Below are 27,016 nucleotides of genomic sequence, written 5' to 3' on the forward strand. Positions count from 1 at the left end.
ATATAAAATTAAAGTGATAAGACCATAAATGCCACAAGTGAGTAATTTTAGCCCACTGGCTGCTATGGGCAACATGACAACATCATAATACCTTGTATAGCTATGAGGCTTCAGGAGCTCAAGCTCATCAATGATTAGTGTGCCGTCTCTGCTGGGGTACAGCATAAAATTTTAATCACTTGGAAAACAAACAAACAAAAGAACAAGAACTGGGTGCACAAACGAGTGGCAACTTGCTAAGAGACTTTGAACCAAATAATAGTGTGCTTATGTGCCGAGTTTGATCACGTAGCAAGAGTTTACGGACAGACAGACAACAGTTTTGTGTATTATGATAAGTTAACTCCATCCATTTGAGTTGACCATGTTGACCAACCTCCCAACAAGAAACTGGACCTCTTGACATTATTGTGGAACAAATAATACGGCCTGCTTTGTGGTCCAAGACGTTTGTGTGTCAGTTTTGATGAACAAAATTAAGTTATTTTATTAATCTTTCATAATTTTATTAGTCTGTTTCTTAGCACTAATTAGCGGGTATGTGTATGTTCAATTTTCTGCATACAATTTATACATGCAGCCTTCTAACAAAGCCCACTAACCACTCTGGTGGCAGCCAAAGTATGAATATCGAGGCTTCAAAAGCTGAAGTACAACAGGTGATGTCACAGTAGCCAAGTTTCTGTTTTATATTCAGGGAGAGTGTAGTCATCAAACAGGGCTAATCAAAATGGAAGGTGTGCAGGGGGACTATAAGCACTTAGGTACCTTACAGGTAATAAATGAAATGTCTACAGGTTGGTCTGAATGTATCAGAAGCTGATAATGGTTGAATAAATACAGCAACTCTCCAAACACGTCACTTTTAATTAAAGAAGTGGTCTTTATTACAGCAAATAAGCCAAACATTACAGACAAGAATAATTATGAACCATGAATATCAACTCTATAGTCAGACTGGCCTCTCATCCAGACACCAGCTTCAGGGCCATTATTTCAGATTTAAAGAGGAGGAGTCATTGGCCTCTTAAGAAGATTTGTTTCTTAGTTTTCCTTTAAGTGTGTAGTTAAGAGGCTTTACATATTGTGTTCACTTTCTGCTCTCACTGATTTATGCATGTAGCAAAATCCATTGTCGCTAAACATAAAATATGACTGGATTACTATTACACCATGCTCTTCTCTCTCCCTTCTTTGGATCAGACCAAAAATCAGAAGTAACAAAACTGAAGGCTGATGTTCCACCAACAGAATAATGTTCTGTATTCAGTGAAATCTTATATCTACATCTTTATCTTTTTAAAACACCATCTGTCAATACTTGAATTTGAATCCTCCAAAACAAGAGTACAATCTGTATCTTTTTTATCTACACCAGAACAAATGTTCTGACATTGCATCCATTATCTAAATCTCCACTGTTCACCCAACAATAGAGCCTTTTAGAGCACTCTATTTACAATAACATCCTCATGAGTAGGGCTGCTCTTGCTCCATCAAAGTGGAACATCTGACATGTTATTTACAATAAAGTTCTTTTTTTCTGACTCAGTTTGTTCACAAACAGAAATACATCTGATATTCTGTAAGCTTGTAAAGCCTCACAAAGAAGCATTCTGATGAGTAAAAACACAATGAATCATGGTCCAAAAGGTATTCGGGACACTGTTCGTTCATGAGAACGCATTCAACAAAGCCCTGGGTGCGATCTAAGATGCTGTAAAAATGCTTGTAGCGACAAGAAAATTCAAATGATTAGGCACAATAAATTTTTTTGTATCACAGTCCTGCGTGTTTCACTCACTAAGCCCGTTTATGCATCACTGAGTCAGTGTGTATCCCGGGATAATGGTGAGCAGGATACGAGGATGAAGATAAACAGCTTATCCCGACTAAGACGTTAAGAGGGATAGGCGCTATTATCCAAAATACTCTTTGCATATAAATGCACTGAATTTCTACTGACCACAGACAGCGCAATGGGCTCATACACAAATAAACCACAGTAACATCACAGAGATTCAAGAAGTGAAAACAAAGACAATACTATTGAATTCCACCTAAATACTGAAAAACTACTTCTAAAGCTTTAATATACAGCTTCAATCAGGGGTTCTTAAACTCTTCTTCATGGACCCAAATTGGGCAGATGTAATCTGTTACCATTAGGGGCCTCGATAAATCACACTAATACTCTCAAGACTCCAGAGGAAACAGACTTGCAGCCCATTTTGCGTCCCCGTGTGCGGTTTAAGAAACGCTGGTGGGCGAACATGGAATGGAAAATGATTGTTCTTACAAGCAATGCAAGTAAACAAACAATAAATACAAACAATGTGCTTTATCCGTATAGACATATTTACACAAAGTCTTTGGCTTATGAAGAAACATCAGCTACAAAATAATAATATTACAACAAAGAGAAGAGTGTTGGCCACCAGTGCACAAAACAAATGAAGCCTGGGGTCAGGTCACTTCCAATTCTATTCAAGCCATACTGTCAATGGAAACTGTCAGTTAATCTTGCCATCAAAGAATGTGTGATTTCAGTCTTTTCTATGGGCAAATAGGCAGATTTTTTGCCATGTCCAAAATCTCTTTATAATTGCAGTTTGTTTGTTTGTTTTTCCATTTATGTACAGGCTGAATTGAAAGTGCATTGGGCCCAGCCCTGAAAAGAACATGATTCCGCTAATGTCACAGTCTAATGTACAATGCAGACTGCAAAAGTCTAACCAGTAGGTAGGTACATGATACTACAAAAGAAAAGTGATACATAACACACGTTTTAAAACAAAAAGCATAACATAATGTTTGTCAAGTTGCAGCTAAATGAATATTATTTAAAAAAATCTAAAAGTCTAATAATCCCGATGTAAACTTCCTGTTTTTCTTTTGTTTCCTGGTCCTGGTTTTCTTTTGTTTCAAGACTGTGAAACAAGCCTTTCACAGTCTTGTTTTTACTTTATTTAATAAGGACAAAATTATTATTCTTTTTTTCTGTTTTCCAAAAATAATAAACTGCGTGTAACCAATGTTAATAGGTTCATACTTGTTCATAACAATGTACTGACTCAATGTTCGCTAAAGTCATTTGAAAGGTGTGCGGAGCAGAAACAGAACCATTCACAGAGTTTCTCCGGACGTTAAATTTCAGTTGTTCACTTGCTCTCATACAAAAGTGTTGGCTGTATATACTACAAATATCACCATGATGAGACGCCCAATACAGTTAAATTAGTCAGAAATTAGCACGAGAGCAGGAATGTCGGGCCACTGAAAACTTTAACTTGCAGTTTATCAAAAGCTGCTTGCAAGGGAGCGAGCAAGCGAGAGAGAGAGAGACATCTACAGTAGATAGGAAGTACTGCAGCTGAAACAGCACAAAGCATCAAGTCCATGGGAGGTGGCTGTGGTGAGAGGCTAAACGTTTTAAATGGGGCCCGAAGCATACAGGGGCCCGCTGGCACTCAAAAAGCTGTACAATAAGCAGAAAGGAGTGAAAGGAGTAACATCTCCTCCTCCCCATCGCATTTCCTGTTAAAAGTCTAAGCATTTCCCTTTGTTTAACAACCTGTACAAGGAGCCCGTTTCGCTTGCGCCTTTTGTAGAGATGCAAGATGGATGCTACACAACGGCCGCCACAAAGATCGAGACCAAGCAAAGCAAAGGATCAAACACACAAGATGTGAACAGATGTTCTCCGACTCTTCTTCTCCTCATTCTGCTCTTCTGTCCTTCACTTAGGACGACTCAATGAACTCCAATGCCAGGTCGTAGCAGAACCGATACTGTTCCTGCAAACAGACACATACACACACATACACCCTTAACTAAACATATGCACTATCACACATTCACTGTTTGACTAAAGTTTGTATTATTATGTGTATAATAGTAATAACAACATAATGCACTCATGAGCTCTTTCTCACTTTGCAGAAAGTGTTTATGGTTAACTCACCGGAGTATCCACCATGTTAGGTTTGCTATTCCTCAAGGTCTTTACAGCGTGGAAAACATCAACCACACTCTGTCTCTTTGCCATCTCGCACACGATACTGCTGGCACAGAACACTCCACTACGCCCACCTCCATTTCTACAAACAAACATAACAGAATACACGATGATACGTCGCAAAAAGCACAATTTAATATTTCATTTGGGGTTTTTCCAACTCTTGTGCAGGGCTGATGCTTTTAATTTCAATGGTAAAAGAAGAGAAACTCTTTGATTTGTGTGCACTCACAGGCAGTGCACAATGGTTCTTCCCTCTCCCTCCTCCCCTTCACGCTGCCACTGGTCAACCTGAAGGATCAGTTTGAGGAAAGAGCGTTTGGACGCGGGGACTTCTCTGTGCCCCGACCATCCCAGGTACTGGAAATGACGAACCATCAAATAGCCTTCCTGAGGCTGGAATAAGAGACAGAATCAGAAAAACTGATTAAGCCATGTCAAAAACTGCAGATCCTCAAATGGCCGCTTGAGGCTAGCGCCAAAAACGAGTCAATCCTGATAGGCACCAATGTTGAAATGTCAGGCCAAACTATTAGAGGAGTTTTAAAACCTTTGGCTCAGTGTCAGACCCACAGGTGATGATATCACATGCTCACATCCATCTTTTACACTGTAAATAGGTATATATTTTTCCAGCTAATGTTCCCAGTATGTATTTTTTCAGGTAATTGGTTATATGAATTTTAATGACTATAGTGCGTTTTAACATGCTGTATTTTTGTATGGCTATTTAAAACAAGTCGCCTTGAAAATGACACCTTGTATGAGATTGATTCAATGAGATTTACCTGTATAAATAAAGGTGAAATAAAACAATAAATAAATAATAATAATAGAAACGTAGTATGATTCTGACTGCCCACCCTGGTGAGGTTGCAGACTCTGAAGAGCCGGCTGATAACATCACATTCCATTGAGCAGGACATACATTCCACCTGGACGGGACCGTAACGCAGCATGCCCTCCTCTGGCCAGTACTGAGGACAACCCTGAGAGAGAACAATTACACCATTTAGAAAAACACTGGAACAATTTCAGAAAAAATAGAGACAAATGCAAAAAAACCCAAAAAAAAAAATCCCTGACAATTTTTTGTCCAGACAAAAAATTCTTAAAATGAAATGTGCTTACAAATTTTGGTTAAGAATGTTGGATGTGTGCAGGATTGTTTTCTTCCATCTTTCCTTTACAAGTTTATTAGCTCTAAATAAGCTAATCTTATATAATAAATCCATGATTACTGTAAAAAAGACACAATGCTATGCTAAGAAACACAGCAGAACTTTATGTAAAATACCTGAGCCAGGTCAATCTCATTTAGCATCACCAGACTGGTACATCCATAGTCGTAAACTAGGCGCCAAAAGTCTTTGACAGTGTTGGGCAAAGGATGCTGGGTAACGATGAATGCAGCAGGCTGTCTGTAGCTCTAAAGAGAAGGAGAGAGACAACAAAAGCGATCACCGACAAAGAAGACACTCTTAATGATTCAATCAAGCATTATTAAACTGTGCGTTATTGTTTTTTATTTTTTAATTTTGACTGTCCCACAGTACGTTTCTTTCTCACGTGTGCACATTAAAACACAAACAGCAGAGTAGAGCTGCACAGTATGTGAGACATGGGAAAGCAAGCATAGTTAAAAGGTGACTTTGGTTTGATGATCATGCAGTGGGTCTATTAACTGTGAGGGTTGGGAACATGCACAAGACTACACATAGAGCAAAAACTACATTTGATGGGGTCAGTTAACTTTTTTTTCAGTTAGCTCAGGAAGACAAACTTCTTCAAAGTTCACATAAAAAAAGAATCAAGAACTAACTGGTCTGAATGTGAACTGAACCCACTTTGGCTTAAATGAAAATGTACAGCCAAATGTGTGACGCAGGTGTGACCGCTTGGCGACAGAGAATCTAATGTGAGGGCCGGGCACGGGTTTAGGATTTAGGGTGTGGATGTCGTTCACAAAAATGAATCTGGTGGCAGAACAACACTGAAGCCATGAAACAAATCCAGTATTGGAGACTTGAAGTAAAATCCCATTACCTGGAACTCTTCTGACAGCTTGGTTAGAGAGAGGCCAGAGGTGAGTAACTAAACTTTAAGGTAAACGCCTAAAACTTGACTGAACTCTAGAAATTTTACAGTATTTTGTCCAACAGCTTTGCTGGAGAGAAGCCAGGTTTGTTCCCACAACATGCAAATGTTCACACATTATCAGGAAATTACTCACATACCTACAGCCCACCTCTTACTATCTTTTTCTCACTATATCTTTACTCACAAACCTGATAATAACCTTCTAATCACCTTACCTTAAAACCTTACCTCAAAATTTCTACCTACTCAATGACTTTCTTTTCAAGTCACGGTAAATGGGCAACGCGTTGAGGCAATGTCAACAGTTGCAAACATAAACAACGTTTGAATGGTGGCCAGAGAAAAGCTAGTCGTCTTTTTAGAGGCTGGATTTGTCTCTAGCCTTCTGCTGCTAAAACCACAAACACAGCATCACACAAAGAAGGAAGGGAGTTTGTGTGTGTGTGTGTGTGTGTGTGTGTGTATGTTTTATGTTAGTAAGTTTAAGTGTTGTGTGATATTTTTATCTTCATCATCATTTCAATGTACCTTCATAAAAGTCTGTATCATTTTCAACAAAAATGTGACCGCAGTTTGGGACACCGAGTGTTAAATCTAGTCTAGTCTTTATATAATTGGCATTAAATATACAGAAATTGTGGTAAGAGTAACACATCAGCTGGTTCTGCTGAAAGTCTTTTTGCACATGTACACACAGTGTGAAATGTCCCAAACTACTCTTGCTTGATGTGTTGAAAATAACACAATCTTCCAGTGTGTTCCAGTAACACATTATTGACTTACATCCATCAGAGCAGCATTGATGTAGTTGCTGCTTTCTCCATCTATTGTGATGAGGAAGGGAAGGCATCTATCTGGAGGAAGGCCATCCATAAAGCGGTTCTTATCTTGGTTTCTAGGCAACAACGCAATGCTGCAGTCTTCTGGCTGTGGCTGAGGAGTCACTGAGTTTAATGTCTGGACAGAGAGAGAAATGTATGATGTACGTTAATTAAAAGTGTCAAAAGATTCAAAGAAGGGCTCCATGAAGATAGAAATAGACCCAAAAGCCAAGCTGGTGGGAAAGAAAAACTTGTGTGCATTAAAAATATTTGGTTTCTGGAAGTCACAAGTCACAAGGTTCAGCACTGCAGAGAAAGAATTTGATGAGTTTGAGTATCCAGAAACTCCACATAATTATATTTTTTGTGTGTTAAAACCCATTCTTTACATCCAGGAGTAGCAGATGACAACAGCAAGTGGTTCCTCTTGATGTAATAATACACAGCAAATGTCTTAATGCCCATATTGTAAAAAGAATTACACAGCAGAACGGGTTAGAGGAGATTTCATTTTAGGACATGAAGTAGGAATTGTTAAAGTTTTGATTACTGAGTTCCATTTAATATTTCAGTACTAGTTTGTGGGTTTTATTAGTATGTTTTCTAACCATTAGTGAGGTGACCTTTCTTGACAGCAGCTATAATTGTCAGTGTTAGGAAGATTTAGTCTGCTGCGATGCCAGGAACAGAACAGAACAATTGTAAATGAAGAGCGCTCTCAGACTCTGAAGACTCTGAAGAGCCCTCTGTGCTGCTTTACCACTGGCCTACACGCTCCACTTTGAAAGCTCTGGGCGCAAAGTAACAGATTACAGTTTGATTTTACCTGGAACTCATCCTTCAGATGGGAAGAGTTGGTCTGGGAGTCGATGCGGATCAGCTCATAATAAGCTGCTTTGAACTCGCAGACCGGTATGGCTGTTTCTCCACAAAGACAAGCCTCTAGTATGGCGTCGTGAATGAATATGTACTGCTCCTGAAGACATATATTATAATACACATATTATCACATATTCTGCACATTCATATTTCAACATTAGAAAAATAAGAAATACAGCTTTGTATAAGACAAACAAGTGATGCACACACTGTGAGTGAGTGAAGACTGATGAGAGGTGGAGGGATGGATGACGTGATGACTGTTGGTTAGGTGTATTTCACCTGTGAGTCAGTCCATACTGGCAGTTGTGCTTTTAGATCTTTCAAACAAGTGACGCCAACTTCAATTCAATGATGAGACACAGACTGACCTGCTTTGGTGAACGGCTGTGAATGTACTTTGTTACAATGGGTCTTATAAGCTGTTAAATTGTTACTCTGTTACCGGCCAATAGTGCAGAATACTTAAGTTGGACATGAAATGTGTCCATGAAAGATTGCATCGACCTGCATTCTGTGAGTCACCAGCCTTCAAGTATGACAAAGACTTTAATAAACTTTTAAAAGTTTGCTTTATGCTCTGACCTACAGGCTGTTCTGAACCATGAAGCTTGAAATTACTTTTGCCCCATTGTTACTGCACTGCTTGATAGTTTATATATATGATCTGAATTACTATTTGTGGTCTTTTTAATAGGAAAAACATTACAAAAATATTAATTTAAAGAATAATAACCACTACAGTCAAAGAAGGATCCTCTTTGTTTGGATGCATATACATATATATTATCTATATTCTGTTTAGCACCAACTCATTTATGCTTCTATTATTCTGCAATTATTATTCTATGTATTAAAAAATGTTTAACAACCACAAATTCAGGCAAATCGGATACACCCATGCAGTGACAGATGAATGTGCTTCCTCAGAGAACAGTTCAACGTGATAGTGATTTTTTTTTTACTAACACAAGAGGGCTCCAGAGTAAGCTTTAAATATGAAAATTATGTATGACTTTTACTTATTGTCAGTGTTACATTCACAGAAGTGAAAGCTGACGAATTGAACTTAATGAGGTGATATTTTCATGCATGCATGGAAAATAGGTAACTACATAAAACCTTGTCACCTCAGCCCGTACCATGCTGATGGCTGAGTTTGAAGTCAAGCTTTCCCTACGTCTATATTAAAAATGTGGATGCAGATGGAGGATGGGTAATGCAGTCACCTCAGTCTGTACCATGTTGATCCTCCTGGAGCGAAGAGCCTTCACACAGTTGTAGATGTCGACCACTCCTTCTCTCTCTGCCATGTCCAACATGATGTCAATGACTATGAAACATCCTGTGCGCCCTGCTCCAGCACTGCAGACAGAAAGTGAAGCACACAAATTTTAACTTTATAGATCTTTCTCTATGTCCGTCATTGGGAGAGAAAACATTTTGTTTTGACTATGCATGTTTATTTTCTAATAATTCATTTTTATACCTGCAGTGGACCACAATTGGCCCAGCAGAAGGTGGATTAGACATTTTAACTCTGCGGATGAAGGAAAGAAGTCCTGTGGCATGATATGGAACTCCATGATCAGGCCAGCCTGTGAAGTGGAACTGCTTGACTTCGCGGACCTCATTGAAGCCACGCTGAGTAAAGACAAAAAAAACATCTTTAAGTAAAATTTCATGAAATGTGTTTATTCTATAAACACCCTTTCTAGATATGTCTCAAACTTATTAACTGGTTTTGTTGAAGCTACAAGGAGGACGATAAACAAAACCAAACAAGTTTGTGTCAACCAAACTACAGCTAGAGGTGCAGCTACACCTCTACCTGAGTTTTTTGCATAAATTACATCAAAGCAAAATGCAAAATGAATACAAAATATTAATTTTTGCTAGATTATAACAAGTTTTACTCACCCTCTCCAGTGTAAATGTGCGAACCACATATTCAGCGAGTGGTTCAACCTCCACAAAAGTCACCTTGAAGTCTCCATACACCTCAGCATCATCTGGCCAGTATTTATAGCACTTAACCTAGAAAGAAAAAAAGCCATGAAAAAATTAAGACAAGCTTGAATCAAGGAGCAAATATAGCTTTTTTTGCATAATGATATTTAATATGATGCCAATATGAAAAACGCCACTTTTAAACCAAATATGTTATACATAATTTAGAGAGTATATTTTACAGGATTGTTGACAGAGACATCACACTAACATTCTTGCAATTTTCCTACCTAACTGTAAATATACAGGTATTTGCAATAGCACTGCAGTGGACATTGCTGAATTTAAAAAAAAAAAAGAGATTTGGATAGTTTTGACTAAGTAATAGTAATTTTAATAAAGTTACCAACTGAAATTAACTGAGTATAGAAAAACGAGCAACTTACCCTTCCAACCTCCACCAGATTGGTTACCATCACAATACAGGCTGACTGTTCCTGCCAAACCATCCTCCAGAAGTCATACACTGTCTCATGAACAGGACCTACGCATAGATGCAGAGTATACTTTCACTTTATTCTGCTGTAAGTACGGTTACAATTTGTGATTAAATAGTTGCTATGCTATAAAACAGCAGTAATGCAGAATTCCTGCATGTAATTGAGTGTGGTGCAGCATCTTACCCTGTGTAGCAATGTAGTGACTTGGTCTTTGGTACCCCTGCAAACAGAACACCACAGTCCTTAATATGAGCTGAAAACATAATCGTGTCAAATTCTAAAACCTTTTATCACAGCTGGAAATGATAACTTTCTACACTAAACGACCTTACTACCTCACTTTCATCTACAACAGGAGAAAACTTCTGACAGACTGATGAAATTCGTTTTTAGCTGACTCCATACTTGAGTTGCACTGCATACTGTTGAATTCATGTTAAAATGTGCAAAGTTGGTCATCTCATCATTTTTCCTTTCCACTTAAAAACTACTACTTGACATCTACAACAACTGCCAGGTGTGCCGTGGGCTATGACAACCACTTATTAAGTTGTCATTAAAGCAATTAAGACACAAGTGGTGAATATGCATATGCAAATTGACACCAAACAGTGAGATGCAAAGACGGTGGTTGGTGGCCAAGATGAAGTGCGATCAGTCATGCAAAGGATGCCCCAGCATCTCAAAATGGATACACATCATGTCTTGATGCATAAGGACTGGTTCATGGATGTACAGGTGAGCAGGTGTAATTGTTCAGGGGCATTTATGAACAAGACCACAGTGATACTTACATCCCTATACAGCCAAATCTACAGCCCAAGCCACAGGCAGAAAGAACGAGTGGAAGAAAGAAAGAAAGAAAGCACAACAATGTCAGTGAGTGTCAATCAGAAAAAAGAAAAGCTGCATTGACATAATGGAAGTTTGATCAGGACATGCAGAAAAAAAATGTGATCTAAAACTCCAAATTAGACTAAATAGAGAGGACACTCCCTAATGGAATTTGACCATCTTCCATGGAGAGCACAATAGAACCAAAAAGACTCAGAAAGCTGGCATATCACAATCTCATTTAACCACCATCACATACTGATGTTCCAGCTTTCTCCGTCTTTTGGGTGCAGTTCAAATTGTGTGACAGCTGCCTTTGTTATGCCAACAAAGATTAGGGAGTGCCCACTCTATTCATTCTAATTCTAGCTTAATGTGAGTGGTAGAATGCATGCAAGAGTTTTAATGACAGTAAATTATAATACAGTGGAGCTTATGATAAGCATACTAGCATTAAAAAAGCACAATGTGAGTCGTAGTGACTGGTGTGCAGATGATTGTTGAGAGATGACAGAAAATGGATGAACTGATGAAGACTGTGTCGTGGGTGAATGCAGAAACAATAGGCAAGTAATAGATGAAGCAAAAGATGGAAAATTAATTGTATATAGATGTATAAGGCAGCTGACTAGGTTTGTCGAACAGTTAAAAGTGACTCAAGTCAAGAAAAATGCTAGAAATTAAGCTACCCTTAGAATCTGATTAGCTTAGCTTAGCTTAAAAAACTACTCAAATGCACAAAACTGCTGGGTCCATCCAACAGTAACAAAACCTGCTGACCATCACCTCTAAAGCTCACTAACTAGCACTGTCAGTTCTTAAAGTCACTCCTTTAAATGGATTTCTTTCTGGTCTCCTGGAAAACGAGTTTGCTAAATCCAAATGATGACTTAAAATCCGTTATGTTGTACATATAAATCAGATAACTTATTCAGTTCTGGACGGACAGGTGAATTGATGGGGAAACTTGAAAGAAAGACAACAAGACCGACACCTGAGACAGACACATGTACTGCATGTATGATGTGTTTTCTGCATGGCTGGATGCATAAAATGGTATGATGAATGACTGGTAGACGCAATCAAGGTATAGAGGCCTGACATACGAGCGAGGGAGTGTGGTTTCGTTGGTTTCGTTGGGAGCCAATAGTAGCATTCGATGCGTTTCCACTTACATCGATGTAGTTGGCGTTGATGTAGTCGGAGGACGGGTCGTCTTCTATGGGCTGCAGAATAACCCTTGAATGGTCATCTAAGAAAACAGTGTGTGAGAGAGCAGCAGAAACAGACAGGTAAGAAAGGTGATTTGCTGTTAAAGAATTTTTATTTCAAGGTTTTCATGGTTTGCTGTTTTTCTGAATTTCGTGTTTTGGCTTTCTATTTTTTTATTCAGTGTGTAGTTGGGATTTAATAAAATAATTTAACAAGGTGTTCGGTTCGGACGGAGTCACACAGACTAGTCTAGAGACAACTTGGCAAAAATCTGTATTTCCCAATCGGATGGTGAGTCAGAGGTTGTTTTTAGTCGGTAGGTTTACAGTTCTGTATCAAAACCTTGCGATTTCTTTGGTTGCTAGCAGATTGCTACACAGTAATCCGTACTTTGCAAGAAAACACTTGTCTGCCAATCCTCGCTAACTACTCACTGAATGGAAGTGAAACTGTGAAGGAAGGTGGAAGAGTTTTGGTGCAGCAACCTCTTTGTATTGCTTTATTCATTATTTTACATGATAATACAAACAACAGATTATATGTAACGTTCTATATACAAATAAATCATGCCAATAAAATTACAACAGCTGTCAATAAGCATGGTTATGTATGTATGCAAGTAAGTAGCATGAGACCCTTTTGTGACTCAATTTTTCTGAGTCTGGGGACTCAAGGAACACAAGGAAAACTCTTAGAGTCAAGGCAGAGGCTGAAGAGGTGATTGAGCTTTTGAAGATGTTGCTCATTGATTCTTTTGTTGTTGCTTACAAAGGTGGTTTTTCTTTGGTCCTGTCTTGATTTTAAACCTTTAATTCTGCAGGCTGTACACTTACTTCTGCTCCCAATTTCTTCTTCTCTTCTTCCTGTAAAGCTCTATGATTTAAAATGCAGTAACGCAGATGTCTTGCTTACATGCTATGATATTCCCGTAGCGGTTTTTGGTACGATTCTGCTCCTTCTTGGCCACGTCCCAGGAGGCCGACTGGCCCTCAAAGAAGCTCTGTATCACCAACAACACACGAAGTAATAAAAATACAATTAGATGTCATGGATCCTTAAAAATAACACTTCTGTACTATTGCATATATCTGAGAGGAAAGTGGTACTTAGGTGCTTTTCGACTTTTGTTCGACTGGTTTGATTCAACTAGCAAATTCTTATTAGACATTAAAATAAAAGGACCATAAAAATGGCTTGTGTCTCATTGATTGTTCAGTCGATGGAGCAGAAGGTACCCTCAAATTAAGAGGCAATTTAGACCTGGTAGCCATTTTTTCATTTTAATGTGAGGCCAAAACATTAAATAGAGCAGTATTGATTTTAGAAATAATACTTCTGTGTCAGCCTCCACATTAAAATACATCATTTCCTGCTACTAATAATACTTTTGCCTCTTCTGTAATTAATATTACAAGCTCTAGTGTCAACAGTACAGATAATAATCTTACTTCATATTCCTCCTTGAAGCCATAGCTGTCAGATGTTTTCATTAGGTTGATGTGCTGCAGGAGATCGGCCACTCTGATGGCTGGGTGGAGCTGTCCTGTCTGATAAGGAGACTCAGTTCCTTCACAGTGATACCGAGGAACATCTAGAAGCCTGCTGTTCTCGGCTGCAGAGCCAGTGTGGTTCTCATCTACAACAGGAGACAAAATAAGGTACGGTTAATTGATAATTCGCAAAATATCTTCCCTTCATTTTATTTTATCTTCATTAATATTTTATTTTATGACCCCTATAATGGGTAACATAGATACCAAAACATGTAAACTCTTATTTGTACCTTGAAACTGCACGTGTGGAAAGATACTTGTACTGATCTATACAAACGCAACAAGCTTTCCCAATCTTCCCAAATCTGTACCAGTTTCTACCTTACAAAAAGAAAACAGTGCATTTCCTCAAACCAAACCAAACATTTGCCACTTTGTTTTCTCAGTTTATACTCACCTGTGATTGGAACTACATGTCAAAGCAGCAGGAAAAGAAAAGAGCAAAAAGGGCTAGTCAGACTGCAGGATAAATGGATTTGTTAGCGAGACTAAAGGTTAGTTTAACAGTTTGGATTTGTTTATAAGGACTTTCCACGATGGATGAAATGGATACAGAGAATTTGTAGATGATGTCGTACAAAAAGGACCAAAAATTGCCACAAGATGCAGAAACTGAAAAACATGAGGAATATCTTAAAATGAATTGTGAGGTGGATGTTCACTGCAATGTCATTTAGTTCACAATAAACAACCACGTTCACAGCAGATTAAAACATTTGTTGCATTCTGCTGTTCTAAACCTTTCAAACACACTGCAAATATATTTAAAGAAGTAAAACATCTGTTTTTTAAATGTGGAATAAAATAACTAACTCAATCCCCAATAAGCAATCAAGAGCTATAGGAGTGCTTCCCAAAACTGTCTCTGTGGTGTAGTAGTTAACACCTTACATGCAAAAGATCCCTGGTTTGAGACTGGGAGGCAAGACAGACCCAGCCACGGAGGGTCACAAGCCTCCATAAGTAGGAAGGATGCCAAATAAAACAAGTGGATCCATCTGCTGTAGTGGGCAAAAGGGAGCAGCTGAAAATACACGTAAGTGATTCCCAAAGTGTGTTTTTCTGCCCACTTTGTGCACGTCAAGATGTGGGCCATATATGGTGAGAGGTTAAATTGAACTAATATTATAAGCCCGTGTGAGTTATTTATTTGTTTTTATTTATTGTTATTGTTTTTATTTGTTTATATGGCCTGTTTTTAATCAGGAATGTCCCCTTTATCTCATCAGTGGTGGAGAAAAGGTTCAAATGGAGCAGTGACCAGCAGGTGGCAAAGCAAAGCTTTTAAGCTTGTACACTACAACCAAATCACTAGGTCGATATCACATCTTTGTAATGAGAAAAGAGGAAATGTTGTAAACTGATGAGAGTTTTTATAGAAGGTTTAGATTAACATCAAAGATTTTCACACTGGGCTTTTTATACTCCAGGAATGGTTGTGGTATATTGCAGAAATTTAGAGGTATAATTTACATGTGTGAGTACCGCCCCTCTGATTTAATTTTATTTGGATTTTGAAACTTGTACATTTTAGGAGGTAGTTCATTTGGAGGTTATAACTGGGGTTAAACAGTTGCAGAACTTCAAAGTGCGCTGTGGTTAAAATGTGACTTGACAGTTGTAATGTACAGACTGACAGGTTAAATAATGCAGTAGCTCAGGGTTGGAGCAGAAGCGGCTGATTTCATCTTCACCGCTGTTTATTAACTGACACTGTTTATTTCATCCAACGGATGCTTTTGTCTGCTCTGAGGACATGTTAGCTCATTACTGATTGTTAAAGGTTTGTTAAGCCCTCGTCACGGCAATTAACAGTAAACTTGACCCGACACCGCCTCTTAATTTGTTACTTCCTGCTAGTTCTTCTTCCTCTGTGAAGTGATTGGCCAAGACAGATTGTAACTGCAGCCTTCACTCCAAATTAGAGGCTATGGAACAGTTAATTAACACAGTTTGGTGGCACTGTGGTTTGTGAACCCCTTAAGGGTATTTCAGAACTCCACATCATGCTGCAGTGTCAACACTAGACTCAACTACAGATAAACACATTGCACTGCAACATTGAAGCTAGAGAAACATCCAACTAGCCAAAAGCTACATATTTCACGATTCAGACACTCAGAGCAGGGTTTCAGCACAAAACAAGTCCAGGGAATAACACAGATGGTAGATACTCAAGTAGACTTCTAGATCCATTGCACAGAAAAACTTCTGCCAGAGAGACAAGGCTGCAGGCACTAAGTTGTTCAGTGTTGTCACAGATTTAATCAACAGTCATTTTGCTGTGGCAACATGACAAATTGTCTTCCTCCTTTTAAGCCTTCTTTTCTGTCATTTTTGGGAGACAAAATGGCACGGCTTAAAACAACTCAAAACTGTGGAAATAATGAGGTCTCTAAGGGAGAATGATGGCAATTACTGTGAATATCAATAACTCGCAGCAGGAAACAGAAACCATGGCTGGAATCGGGAATGACTGAACCAAAGGGAAAACGCAGGATGACAGATGAAGTGCTTAGCTGTTGGAGGTTTTTTTTACACCAGACATGTTCTACACAGAGAGTTGGCAGAAAAATATAAAAGATGAACATAAAGCTTTGCCAACTTCACATATTCTAATCTGTTATACCTCTTTAAATTTTCCTTGATTTGTTTTTGGTCTTTTTTTTTTTTCGTCTTTTGAGTATTAAAAACCTAATGCTCCAGAAACATCCAAGAAAGCCATACTTTTGTCAAAGGTCACTATAACATACGTTTGACTATATCCAACAGCTCTAACTATAGACTTCAGTTATGGACACAAAACAGACGGGATAATACGTGCTAGGGTTACAAGCGCAGGGTCTATTTGATGATGGTAGGTGATCACTAGAGGTGATACATGTGACATATCCAACACTAGAAGTCTCACCTAACACAGCAGTGGGAACCAGAGGATCGTTGGGCACTGCAGGAGGAAACACGGCCAGGAAACATATTAAAATTTCAGATTTACTAAAGCATAGATGAGGACAACTGAGACAAATCACAAATTCTGGCAAGACCTTACTATTTTCATCTTTTTTTTTTCTCATCGCTGTCATGTATGAGTTCTACATTTATGCTGTCCTGTTTTCACTGTGAGCTGTTGTGAATTGACTTATAGACAGAACCTTAACTAGCAATGATTTAGATATGACTTTGGTCCATCATTTAAGTCTTTTTCCAGGCAAAACAAAATGCAGGTTAGATCCTTGTTTGGCAAACAAATGACTAATTATTTTTCTGCTTATTGTTATAAAAGTGACAATTGAATAAAAAATACTTGATTGCTAAAATATTAACTAATTGGATTAATAATTGTTTGTTGCAGCTTCTGAACAGGAGCTTGGCTGTTGATAAAAATAACCCTGATCTTTGCAAAGATTCATCTCTAATTAGTGTGGACAGAAGATGGATAGGAAAACAGAATGTAAGAGCCATTTAATTAAGGGTTTTTTTGCTTGTAAAACCTTGATTTTATGAACCTACATCTGTTGTTGTAGTTGTGAGAGTCCATAAATGTCACAGCCATGGGGTCCTCGCCATGCAGAGTGCTCTGGTCAGCATAGCTGCGGTCCATAGCGTTCACCATGTGTGTCATTTCCTGCCGTGTTGTTCCAATGGCATCTTTACGTTTTTTTGCCAGTTTCCTGTTAGAGGGAGATAGACAGACAGTCAGGAATTGTGAAAAACAAATACACAAACATGAGGAAGCCTGAAGCCACAGCAAGAACGAGAGAATCTAGCAGCTGGATCACTTTTCGGCTGGGGCTGCTGACTCAAGATGCAGAGTTTGAAACCAACAATAAGGAAATGGGAGAAGAGAAGAAAGGCAGGGAGAAAAAAAAGAGAAGAAGGAAAGAGAAGAGAACAAGCAAGGAAGGTAGAGGAGAGGCTTTTTTGTATATGGCAGCATTTAACAGGCTCAGCAAAAGGAGCAAAGGGAAAATACTGCAGCATCTAATTCAAACCAAGGAAGATCTTTTTTTGTAGCTTACAGCTGTCAGATGAAAGCCTCTAAACTTTACCGTTCCCTCCATTTTTACTTGTATGAACCTATTTTACTAGGACTATAATAATAGAAACTAATTACATATTTTTTCAAATTGTATGAATTCTTTGGTTTTCATCTGACAGCAAAGTTCAGGTGAATCCCACTAAAACAGAAGCAAGGATTGAGCTAGAATGCACAGAACCCTTAAGGAAAACCATTTACCAACCAACAGTTATCACCATGTAAATAGTAGAACTTGAACTAGTCGTGTCACAAATAGTCAGTTATGAAGGGTGGGACACTGATTTTCAATCTCTTATGCAGCTTTACCAGCTGCTGTAAATTTTAGAATTAAAATGTGTTGCTTTCACAATTTGAAAAACAAACAAACAATCAGAGTAATGAGAAATTACTTTTTATCATCAGTCTGGTACCTGATTAAATAGATATCAAGATCAAATCATTTTCATATTTAATCTTTCGGTGTTTTCAACATACAAAGTTGCAGGGAAACACTTTTAAGGACTTATTATGTCGAGCATGACACATCATGCAGGAACATTATGTACCCAGAGCCGTAGATGCACATCAGTTAAGACAACAGCTCTTAGTTATTAAATTTCTGTGCGGTATACAAGAAAATCTCTACAGCTGAAACACAGAGAGCCTGTAGGCAGAGGCGATAACATCGTGTGCATTTTATTAGCTACCAATCAGTTTTTGATTGCTGTCAAACTGATGCAATGTACAGCTCTGACTGATAGAAAGCATGCTGTTTATTGTGCATATTTTACCTCTTGACCCCAACTTACACCATCTCCACCTCTGAGATCACACACACACACTCAGTAGAAACATAGATTGAACTATTGACCAAATGTATCTACTTGTGTGTGTGTGTTTGTCATAGAATTACAATATTTGCAAACTATATAAACCACCACATGCTGAGTACTTTCTCAATATGTTGTATATATAAGAAGAAAGGAGAGTGAGAAAGAAAAAGAAAGGTGAAGCTGAGACCGGACCTAGAATGGATCTACTTTTTCTGTTTAACATTTAACGTCATTATTTTCTGATATTCACACTTGAACTGCGAATTAATTTGAAGTTCTGTATGAATTCATAAAAATGCATGAATGTCTAATGAACACGCCTAATTACTAAAATTGCAAATGAATTCCAAGACACCAGGCAGAATGTCTTCACTGATGAGGAACACGTCCAACTTCTTAAGGTGCACTGGAATAAATGGATGGCTTAGACTAGCTATGTTAGGAAAAAAGGAGACACTGTAGAACCAAAATTTTGTTCCTGATAATGTGTTTTAATAGATGTAATATTAGAAAACTGCTACTTAATGGTAAACAGTAAAAAGCAGTGGTTGTAGCAAGTTCAAAAAAATCAGCAAAGCAGTCATCCTAGTTTAGAAAGAAATGTTTCATTAAACTACTCCACGGGAACGTTAAGGTACAGTCCTGCATTGATACTCAGCACATCTTGATTTTTAGTCTGGTGATTGTGAATAAAAAGAAGCAATGAGAGTGAATTAAAATATCTGAGGCAGTACAAATAATTGATTCATGATCCATCTTGGTCAGAGCCCATAATGGCCTGGGTAGAGAAAGACGTAAACCAAAAAAGAAGAAAAAACCATCATAAGAACAACCCACACAAAATCATAGACCACGTATCCCAAATAGGAAACCAACTAGTTCAGATCCACTGACGAGAGAGAGAGAGAGACACTGAACATGTGCAGCAGAGCTTTACCATGATACCTGTGACTTGATGGGCGGATGGATGATCACATGACTACATGCACACAAAGAGCTACAAGTCACAAGTGCAGCATTCTTTTTTCAAATAACACGCTCAGGCCTGTGCCGTCCCACTCTGGCCTGCTTGGGTCTGGTTTATGGCCAACTTTGGCCTTCTTAAGCCTGCTTCAGAGCAACTTTGGAGCATGTAGAGGACACCAGGGCTGAGATCAATTCACTCTCAGTTCAGTCCTTCAAATAAATTCTTGCACTCATTCATTGCTTGGACTTTTTAGACAGGAAATCATCAACATTCTCTTGGTAAAAACAAAAAAAGAAAGACAATTTCGATATTTTGAAAATATCAAAATCATTTAAACAAGAAGGAATTAATTGAAATCCTGAACAGATTGACATGAAAGTGAACTGACCCCCTCCCTGGTGAGGCGTCAATGAGGATGACTTTGGCTGGTTGGTCAGAGCTGAAAATGTGTTTTGTCTTGAAAAAAGTATACTGCATCTTTAAAAATAACAACAACTAGCCACTAATAATTCGCCCAATAAGATAACAGCAGCTGGATGAGCTGGTTGTTGATTGGTTGTTTACTTACAGGTAATAAGAGTATGAATAGTAGGTCCTCCTGGGGTTGTGAGCCAATCAGAAAGCAAAGAGTGAGACACAAGGGAATATGCAAATTAGGACAAAACTGTCCTGTCTCAACCAGTAACAACAAAAACAGAAGAAAACACCCTTTGATTGCTAAAACTTGAGGGTCATGCAAGGGGTGCCATATTAGCTAAAGTACCTATTTCTTACTAAGAAAAAAAAAGAACCAAAGGCTAACGCTAAATAAATAGTACAAAACAAGCTACGAAACTTGAATAACAACTCACCAATATCAACCTATCACCATGCAGCCTTTCTTTTCTCTTTTCTTTATTTTTTGTGCCATTTAAAAATATTCATGCAGTATTTTAAAACTTTACTTTTTACTCTAACCCGATGGCCCGATTAGAGATTTAACCCTAATCAGCCAATGATCTTTTTTTACGCACTCCTACAAAATGAAAACTAACACAAAGCTATCCAATCTGTAAAACCAGGCAGCTCGCTTCCTGTAAAGCAAGCATGATGTCACTGCAATGTCATCATGTCCCACTATTTTAAAGATGCAGTATTATTGTTCAAAGTCGTAAAGGTTTAATGACAATGAAGATTGATCTCCCCAGAAACCTTTATGGAAGAGAAAACTATTAAATTAAAAAAAAAAAATCACAAAAATCTAGAGCACTAATGATGCATAACTCGTCAAACTTCTAGTAGAAATGTGTGTAAAAATACCAGAATGAACATGTCACTTTAAGTTGTTGCCACAAATTATTTGTGTGTGTTGTAAATGGGAAGTAAATGGGACCTCAGTGTGCTGTCTTTGTGTTGTGATTCAAGCTGCTAAAACATACAGGAGCTCTTGCACTCCTTGTATAAACAGCCTTATTTTATACTATCAAGCATATTTATGTGAAATGCATAACTCCAGATTAAGCTTCAAAGCCCCAACAATACCACATACTAAATCCAATCCAATACTCAAGGGATGAAAAAAGTTAAATGAGTAACAGCAATCAAGCCACTGAGTGCACACAGTGTTTCAAATACTGTTAGATGTGACAAAAATAAACACCCCGCAAAACACAGTGGTAGTAGCTCCTGCAAAACACATTTCAAATGGACCATCTACCCTACACTTTAAGCTCAGCTCCTCTGATCATCACTTACAATTGCACTTTCACACTAAAGCTGCAGCATGGACGCTGGCTCGCATTAATTCATTACGCAAATTAGAAGAAAAATATGGAGGTCAGGAGCCACAAGAGCAAAGTTCTCTGATGATGAGAGATCATTACTGGCTGTGATTTAATGTCTGTAATTGTTTTTGATTTGCTGAGTGTAATTATGATTGGTTGTAACTGAGAGACTCTTCCTGGTTGCTCTCTTAAGGCTTGTGCCAAGATGTAGTCCTTCAATTTTTTCAGAGGAAAGCAAAATCTCCTGAGACGTTTTCTTAAATTGAGGATGAGTCATAATAACTAATAGGTAAGCCAAACGATTAATGTGAATAGTTTTACTGAATTTTCAGGGTCTCTGTTAGTGGAAATTAATTATTCTTAATTATTTCTAATTATTCTTTTTCAAGTGTGCACTCCCTCAACTATTGTAAGTAAAAAGTTAAAATCGCAGAAAAAATGAATTTTTTTTAGGAATTGTTACTTATTACATGCATGCTGGCGCATTTACATAAATTATAAATGCAGATGCAAACACATACACATGAGCACACATTCTCCCAAAAGTAGTCAGACAAAATTTAGCCTAATGGAGCTTCACAGTGGATCCAAGACTAAGAAGATTATATTAAAACGCTGTTTCTTGTCACTGCTTTTCCAACTTTCCAACACTGTTAACGAAATGGTAAAAATCACATTCAGGGATTCATTTATTTCATTAAGGTTCTGATTATCGTCATATTTTACTAGTTTTCAAAAATGTCTTGAGATTATACTATGACTGCAGCAATACTGATGTTGTTGTATACATATGTTTTACTCGTGGTGAATGTGGAAAAGTGGGACTAAAACCATGATATTTCATAAACGCAAGGCAGCTATACATGCATATTCCATGAATACGTCTGTGCATTTTCTCTGTATTTTCTACAAAATCTATCAGAGCTTTATTCTAACTTCTGTCTTCATCTACTGTAAAGATGTACCTATTGTAAAGCATGCTCAGGCTGTAACTGTCACTATCCACCACATAGTGGAGCTCTGCACCAAATTAACAATACAGGCCAAACTGCTACACCGACACATCTCTGGTCTCTGATCAGAGCTATTGTGCTGTACAAGTAAAAGGTTAGATATTGTATGAATCCGTTTACATTTCCCTTAAAATAACAGCACAACTATAAATGCACAAAACCATTTCAGCAAGCATCTTTTCTTCAGTCTGCTTCACCAAAATCTCCACCTTTGTGCAGAACGGACCTAAGCTTTGCTGCTTCTAAACTGACAAACATGATACTGTGTTGATGATTTTGATGAGTTCATTTAAGCGGTTATGATAAAGCAGATACATAATTTCATTTTATATTTACTTAAGATCTTTTGATTGACATTTTCTTTCACTCTACCTTTTCCTACTTTCACTTGAGAAAACAGCTGTAATGTGCAAGAACACAATACATTCAGCTCTGACATTTCTTGTACCAGATCATCAAAAACTAAGACAGCATATTTTAAACATAAAACATTTGGGGGGTTTTCACAAGCCTTTAGCCATTTGGTGGGAAATTAAACTTCAGAAAGCGATTGAACTGGTTCTGAGGGGAGATCAACATTTATGGTGGATGGATGGAAGATGGTGTTACTACAGCAAATACTGGACCAACACACAACAAGAGAATGAACTAAGAGCATATTTGTGTGTGTATGTGTGTGCACGCATGCAAGTTGGTGTGTGCATTCAATATTGGTCTTGTAAATATTTACCCTCTTTAATAATCTTCATTGAGCTGCTTTAGTGAGTATTGTTTGCAGTTGTCACTCACCTCTTCTTAACCAGCAGAATGGCTACCAGCACCAGCAGTATGAAAACGAGAACACCAGCACTAATTCCAGCGATTTTCACCACCCGATCCGTCTGCTTAGCAGGGTCGGGAATGACTTCTGGTTCCTCTGTGGCACCTAAGAAAGATGATGACAAAAGACATCAACAAGATGGGAACACAGTAACTACTAAAGGGAAAAAAGCATTAAAATCACTGTCCAGTAAGAACACACTTGAGATTATTTGTGCATTCCTGGAAGTTTCAAGGAAAACTGAGTTTTCAAATTGTAGGAGAAATAAATAAATAAATAAAACCTCGAAATGTTGCAAAAAAAGGAAAATTTTAATTGCAACGGTATTTAAAGAGAGTTTTAGAGTTTACTGGACAGTAGAGATTAAAAGTATGTTTATTTTTAACTGTTTATTAGCTAACCAGCTCCTGACCAGTTGATATTCTTCCTAGAGACCGGGGTACATATGTTTAAAAAAATGTCTAGTTTCCACCGAAGTAAACGTTTTTAAAAACGAAAATGTTGTGGTCAGGCTCACTAATATTCAAACTCTTTGGAGGTTTTTAGCAGATACACCTATGGTATCACTTTGAAGCTCCTACATCGTGGGTGTCCATGCTGACCACCCAACCACCTGGTGGTGTGATGACAACACCCCATCAGCTTTTTACGACTGAGGGGTAAAAAATAAAGAAGAGGGGAGAAAAGCGCCAACGACTCCTATGTTATGAGTTTCGATGTTGCATATCTTGCCCACCAGAGGACTCTTTTAAACCTCCCAGTTGGCAACATTGAACCCCGCAAACACAACAACCCACTGATCTGCGCGGAGTTGGGCAGAGCATAAGATGAATAATCTATTCAATTCAATTCAATTCAATTTTATTTATATAGCGCCAAATCACAACATAAGTCGCCTCAAGGCGCCTACAACTTGGTCTAACAGCAAATCAAGATTATCTTAGTAACAACTTGTTATCTTAGTAAGGACATATAAATAACTATAATTCGGACTCTTGTGAAAAGCTCCTTTTTGTTTTCAAAACAGCATTCTGAAGAATTAACTAGCCAAATAACACGATCAACCATTTAAGATTTCCAAGAATATACAGCTTTTTCAAACCTAGTCACATCTCTAAACTTATTACTCTGTTGCACTGACTGTAAGGCATATTTTAAAAAGCCCACGTCGCCTCAGGCTAGGAAAGTATACCATCTAAGGAAATATGGTTGTTTTTCTCTTAGGCTGCCTTCACATCAGACAAAATCTAGGTGATTAATTACTAAGGTTCAATTATCCCTGTGCTAAAGTTCAGGCAAATATCAAGCATCTAAATATGCCTTGTAAAGAAAAGTTAAACAGCTGCTAGCACAAATGCCATGGCAACTGTCATTCGAACTGTAAATATAATCAAATATTTCATTTTGGGGGTAATCTGGGTCGCATATTTAAGTACTTAAATCAACAGAAATTTCTTCATTAATATGGTTGCTATGTAATAATGAAACAAAGAGATTGCTTCTACAGCTTGAACTGTATTTGAACATTTTCAGAGCAGGTGTTTTAAAATTGATTCAAGACCAAAAAAAAAAAGGCTATAAAAAGAGATGCATTTCTTGTTGAACTTAAAAATACAATCCTGTAAAAAAAGCAGTGGTAGAGAATCAGTGGAAGCTGACAATGTCCATCCCTGGCCTATACCAGCTTCTATAGCTGGGTCAACTGAGCTAAAAGCACTCACCTTACACAGACATCGGCTTCTCATTTATTTAGTCGCATTATACATGATGGCAAACGTACTACACCGAACTAAATCATCAATCAAATCTGACTCCCAGCAGCAATATTCAAACATTCAAAATAAACATCCCTATAAATGTACACTATAGTAGTGAAAATAACCAACTGAATGTCCATGTGTCTTCTCTGCTGCCTCTTTGGCATCACGGTCTCTTTAGAAAATGCTTTTAAAATGCAATTTAACTGTAGCTGTCCAATGTTTCTGCACCAATGTCACCATATATTGCTTGTAGCCGAACTCATTTCTGCTTCTGATGACTTCAGAGAATTGACTGAACTCCCTGATTTCGTCTGTTTTGGAAAATAATTCACCAGTGACGTTTCAAGCGGAGTGTAGGCTGCAGGGCTTAAATGCTGTTGATCATGGACAGAAAGTCAACAGAAAGACAGAGAGCATCTGTTTTCAGGCTCCCAAGCTCTACTTAGTTGATGTCATCAGAACAGTTCATACTGCAGCGTAAGAACATTATCATGTCTTATGATAATCCAAATAATCCAACTCAGTGACATATGCACAAAATTCAACATAATGCAATACATGCATCAAACAACAACCCACTTCCATTATCAACATAATAAAAATAACACACAAGAATAAAACATTTTTAGTAATGCCTTGACTTCCACAGCCCCACATCAGTCTTAGCACCAAACCAATTAATTCCTAATGTCACTCAACCTAAAGTAAATAGGGTCTATTTTGAGGCCTATTTTCATTGGTGGATAAATACCTATTTGGTGCTTCAGTGAGTTTTTACAGCATCGGGATGGTGTTTGTGTGATCAATCCAAAATAAAATACAATACCCAAAGCAGTGAGGGATCATTGTTGCTCACTAATGTGATTTTAATAGTTTTGGAGCCTGGGCAGCAGAGCTCCATCACACAGAAAGACTAGAAGAGCCAAGGCCAACGCCCTCCCTCCATCACAATTATCAAAAAAAGCAACCCAGACCTGCACCAAAACGTAATGGATTCTTCCTTCATCTGTCATGTTTTATGAAATTTGGACTAGTAGTTTTTGTGTAATTTTGCTGACAGATGAACAAACAAACAGAAACAGCATACCTCTATCTCAGCTCTCTGTCCCGGCAGAGGGATGAGATAAATCAAGCTTTTACTATGCAGCCAATACTTACTAGGTTTATTTATGGTAAAAAGTAAAAATCAAGATATTTGAAAACAGAGAATGCTTAAACTGATTATGCAGAAAACTAAGTGTAAAGTTTTATGTTGTTTATATAGCTTAACCACAGCTTGGCATAATGACATTATATTGTCTTTTTTTCTAATTTTGTGATTTTTCTTTTTTTGCACTTCTATACCAGCAAATAAAGGGCACTGCTGAGTAGCTACAAAATCTGTTCATCATCTTAGTGCTGATGTACGAAGGCCAAACTTTATTTTAGATGACTTCCACATGGAACGTCTCACTTCATATAACTATCCAACCAAGAGACTATTAGAAGATCACACAGATAAAATATGTCCAAACAAGACACACCAAAACAACAACAATAATCCTTTAAGGGTTCTCAGCCTAACCTCATAATGTCTGCGGAAGCTCTTAATGTGTGTAAAAATGATTCAGGTCAGTACACTAACACTCACAACTTGCCTGCACACAGGCGCACAAAACGCCCTGCGGCAGGAATGACAATACACAATACCCCAAATGACCTACTATGACCACCATCACTTAATCCTCCCTCCCGGATGCATGGTTGAATGCACATAAACACACATGCAGAGAGACGGAGAGAGTAAAGAAGACACAGTGGTCTGACCTCTCGATCCATTAGTGTGTTGGTCTCTCTTATTATAAAAATCTGAAATCCCCTCTAAAGTCGTTCGGCTTCACTCAGACCTCCCTAGGCTAGAAAGACAGTGTCATTTTATTTTAGCAGCTTTTGGGCAGAGTGACCACCTGTTCAAGAAACTGCAACCACCAGCAAT

The 27,016-nt window shown here is 38.0% G+C and overlaps 1 protein-coding gene across 1 annotated transcript in view; it reads right to left on the reverse strand.

The window, feature by feature from the left end:
- Positions 1 to 863: 863 nt before the first annotated feature.
- Positions 864 to 27,016, reverse strand: part of ptprk (protein tyrosine phosphatase receptor type K) — a 106,512-nt gene continuing 80,359 nt past the window's right edge. Inside the window, exons 21-40 of the mRNA XM_013910339.1 lie at positions 23,251 to 23,386; positions 20,254 to 20,283; positions 17,378 to 17,538; positions 16,779 to 16,814; positions 14,265 to 14,276; positions 13,763 to 13,950; positions 13,227 to 13,314; positions 12,278 to 12,354; positions 10,452 to 10,488; positions 10,215 to 10,312; positions 9,739 to 9,855; positions 9,308 to 9,462; positions 9,048 to 9,183; positions 7,766 to 7,915; positions 6,902 to 7,075; positions 5,316 to 5,447; positions 4,882 to 5,007; positions 4,251 to 4,414; positions 3,965 to 4,100; positions 864 to 3,797 (exon numbers count right to left, since the gene is read on the reverse strand). Of these exons, the coding sequence (XP_013765793.1) occupies positions 3,744 to 3,797; positions 3,965 to 4,100; positions 4,251 to 4,414; positions 4,882 to 5,007; positions 5,316 to 5,447; positions 6,902 to 7,075; positions 7,766 to 7,915; positions 9,048 to 9,183; positions 9,308 to 9,462; positions 9,739 to 9,855; positions 10,215 to 10,312; positions 10,452 to 10,488; positions 12,278 to 12,354; positions 13,227 to 13,314; positions 13,763 to 13,950; positions 14,265 to 14,276; positions 16,779 to 16,814; positions 17,378 to 17,538; positions 20,254 to 20,283; positions 23,251 to 23,386 (2,207 nt within the window). The 3' untranslated portion in view covers positions 864 to 3,743. The remainder of the gene's footprint in view (positions 3,798 to 3,964; positions 4,101 to 4,250; positions 4,415 to 4,881; positions 5,008 to 5,315; positions 5,448 to 6,901; positions 7,076 to 7,765; positions 7,916 to 9,047; positions 9,184 to 9,307; positions 9,463 to 9,738; positions 9,856 to 10,214; positions 10,313 to 10,451; positions 10,489 to 12,277; positions 12,355 to 13,226; positions 13,315 to 13,762; positions 13,951 to 14,264; positions 14,277 to 16,778; positions 16,815 to 17,377; positions 17,539 to 20,253; positions 20,284 to 23,250; positions 23,387 to 27,016) is intronic.

Source organism: Pundamilia nyererei, unplaced genomic scaffold, assembly GCF_000239375.1.
Source record: "Pundamilia nyererei isolate P.nyererei 1_Seehausen unplaced genomic scaffold, PunNye1.0 scaffold00041, whole genome shotgun sequence".
NCBI lineage: Eukaryota > Metazoa > Chordata > Actinopteri > Cichliformes > Cichlidae > Pundamilia > Pundamilia nyererei.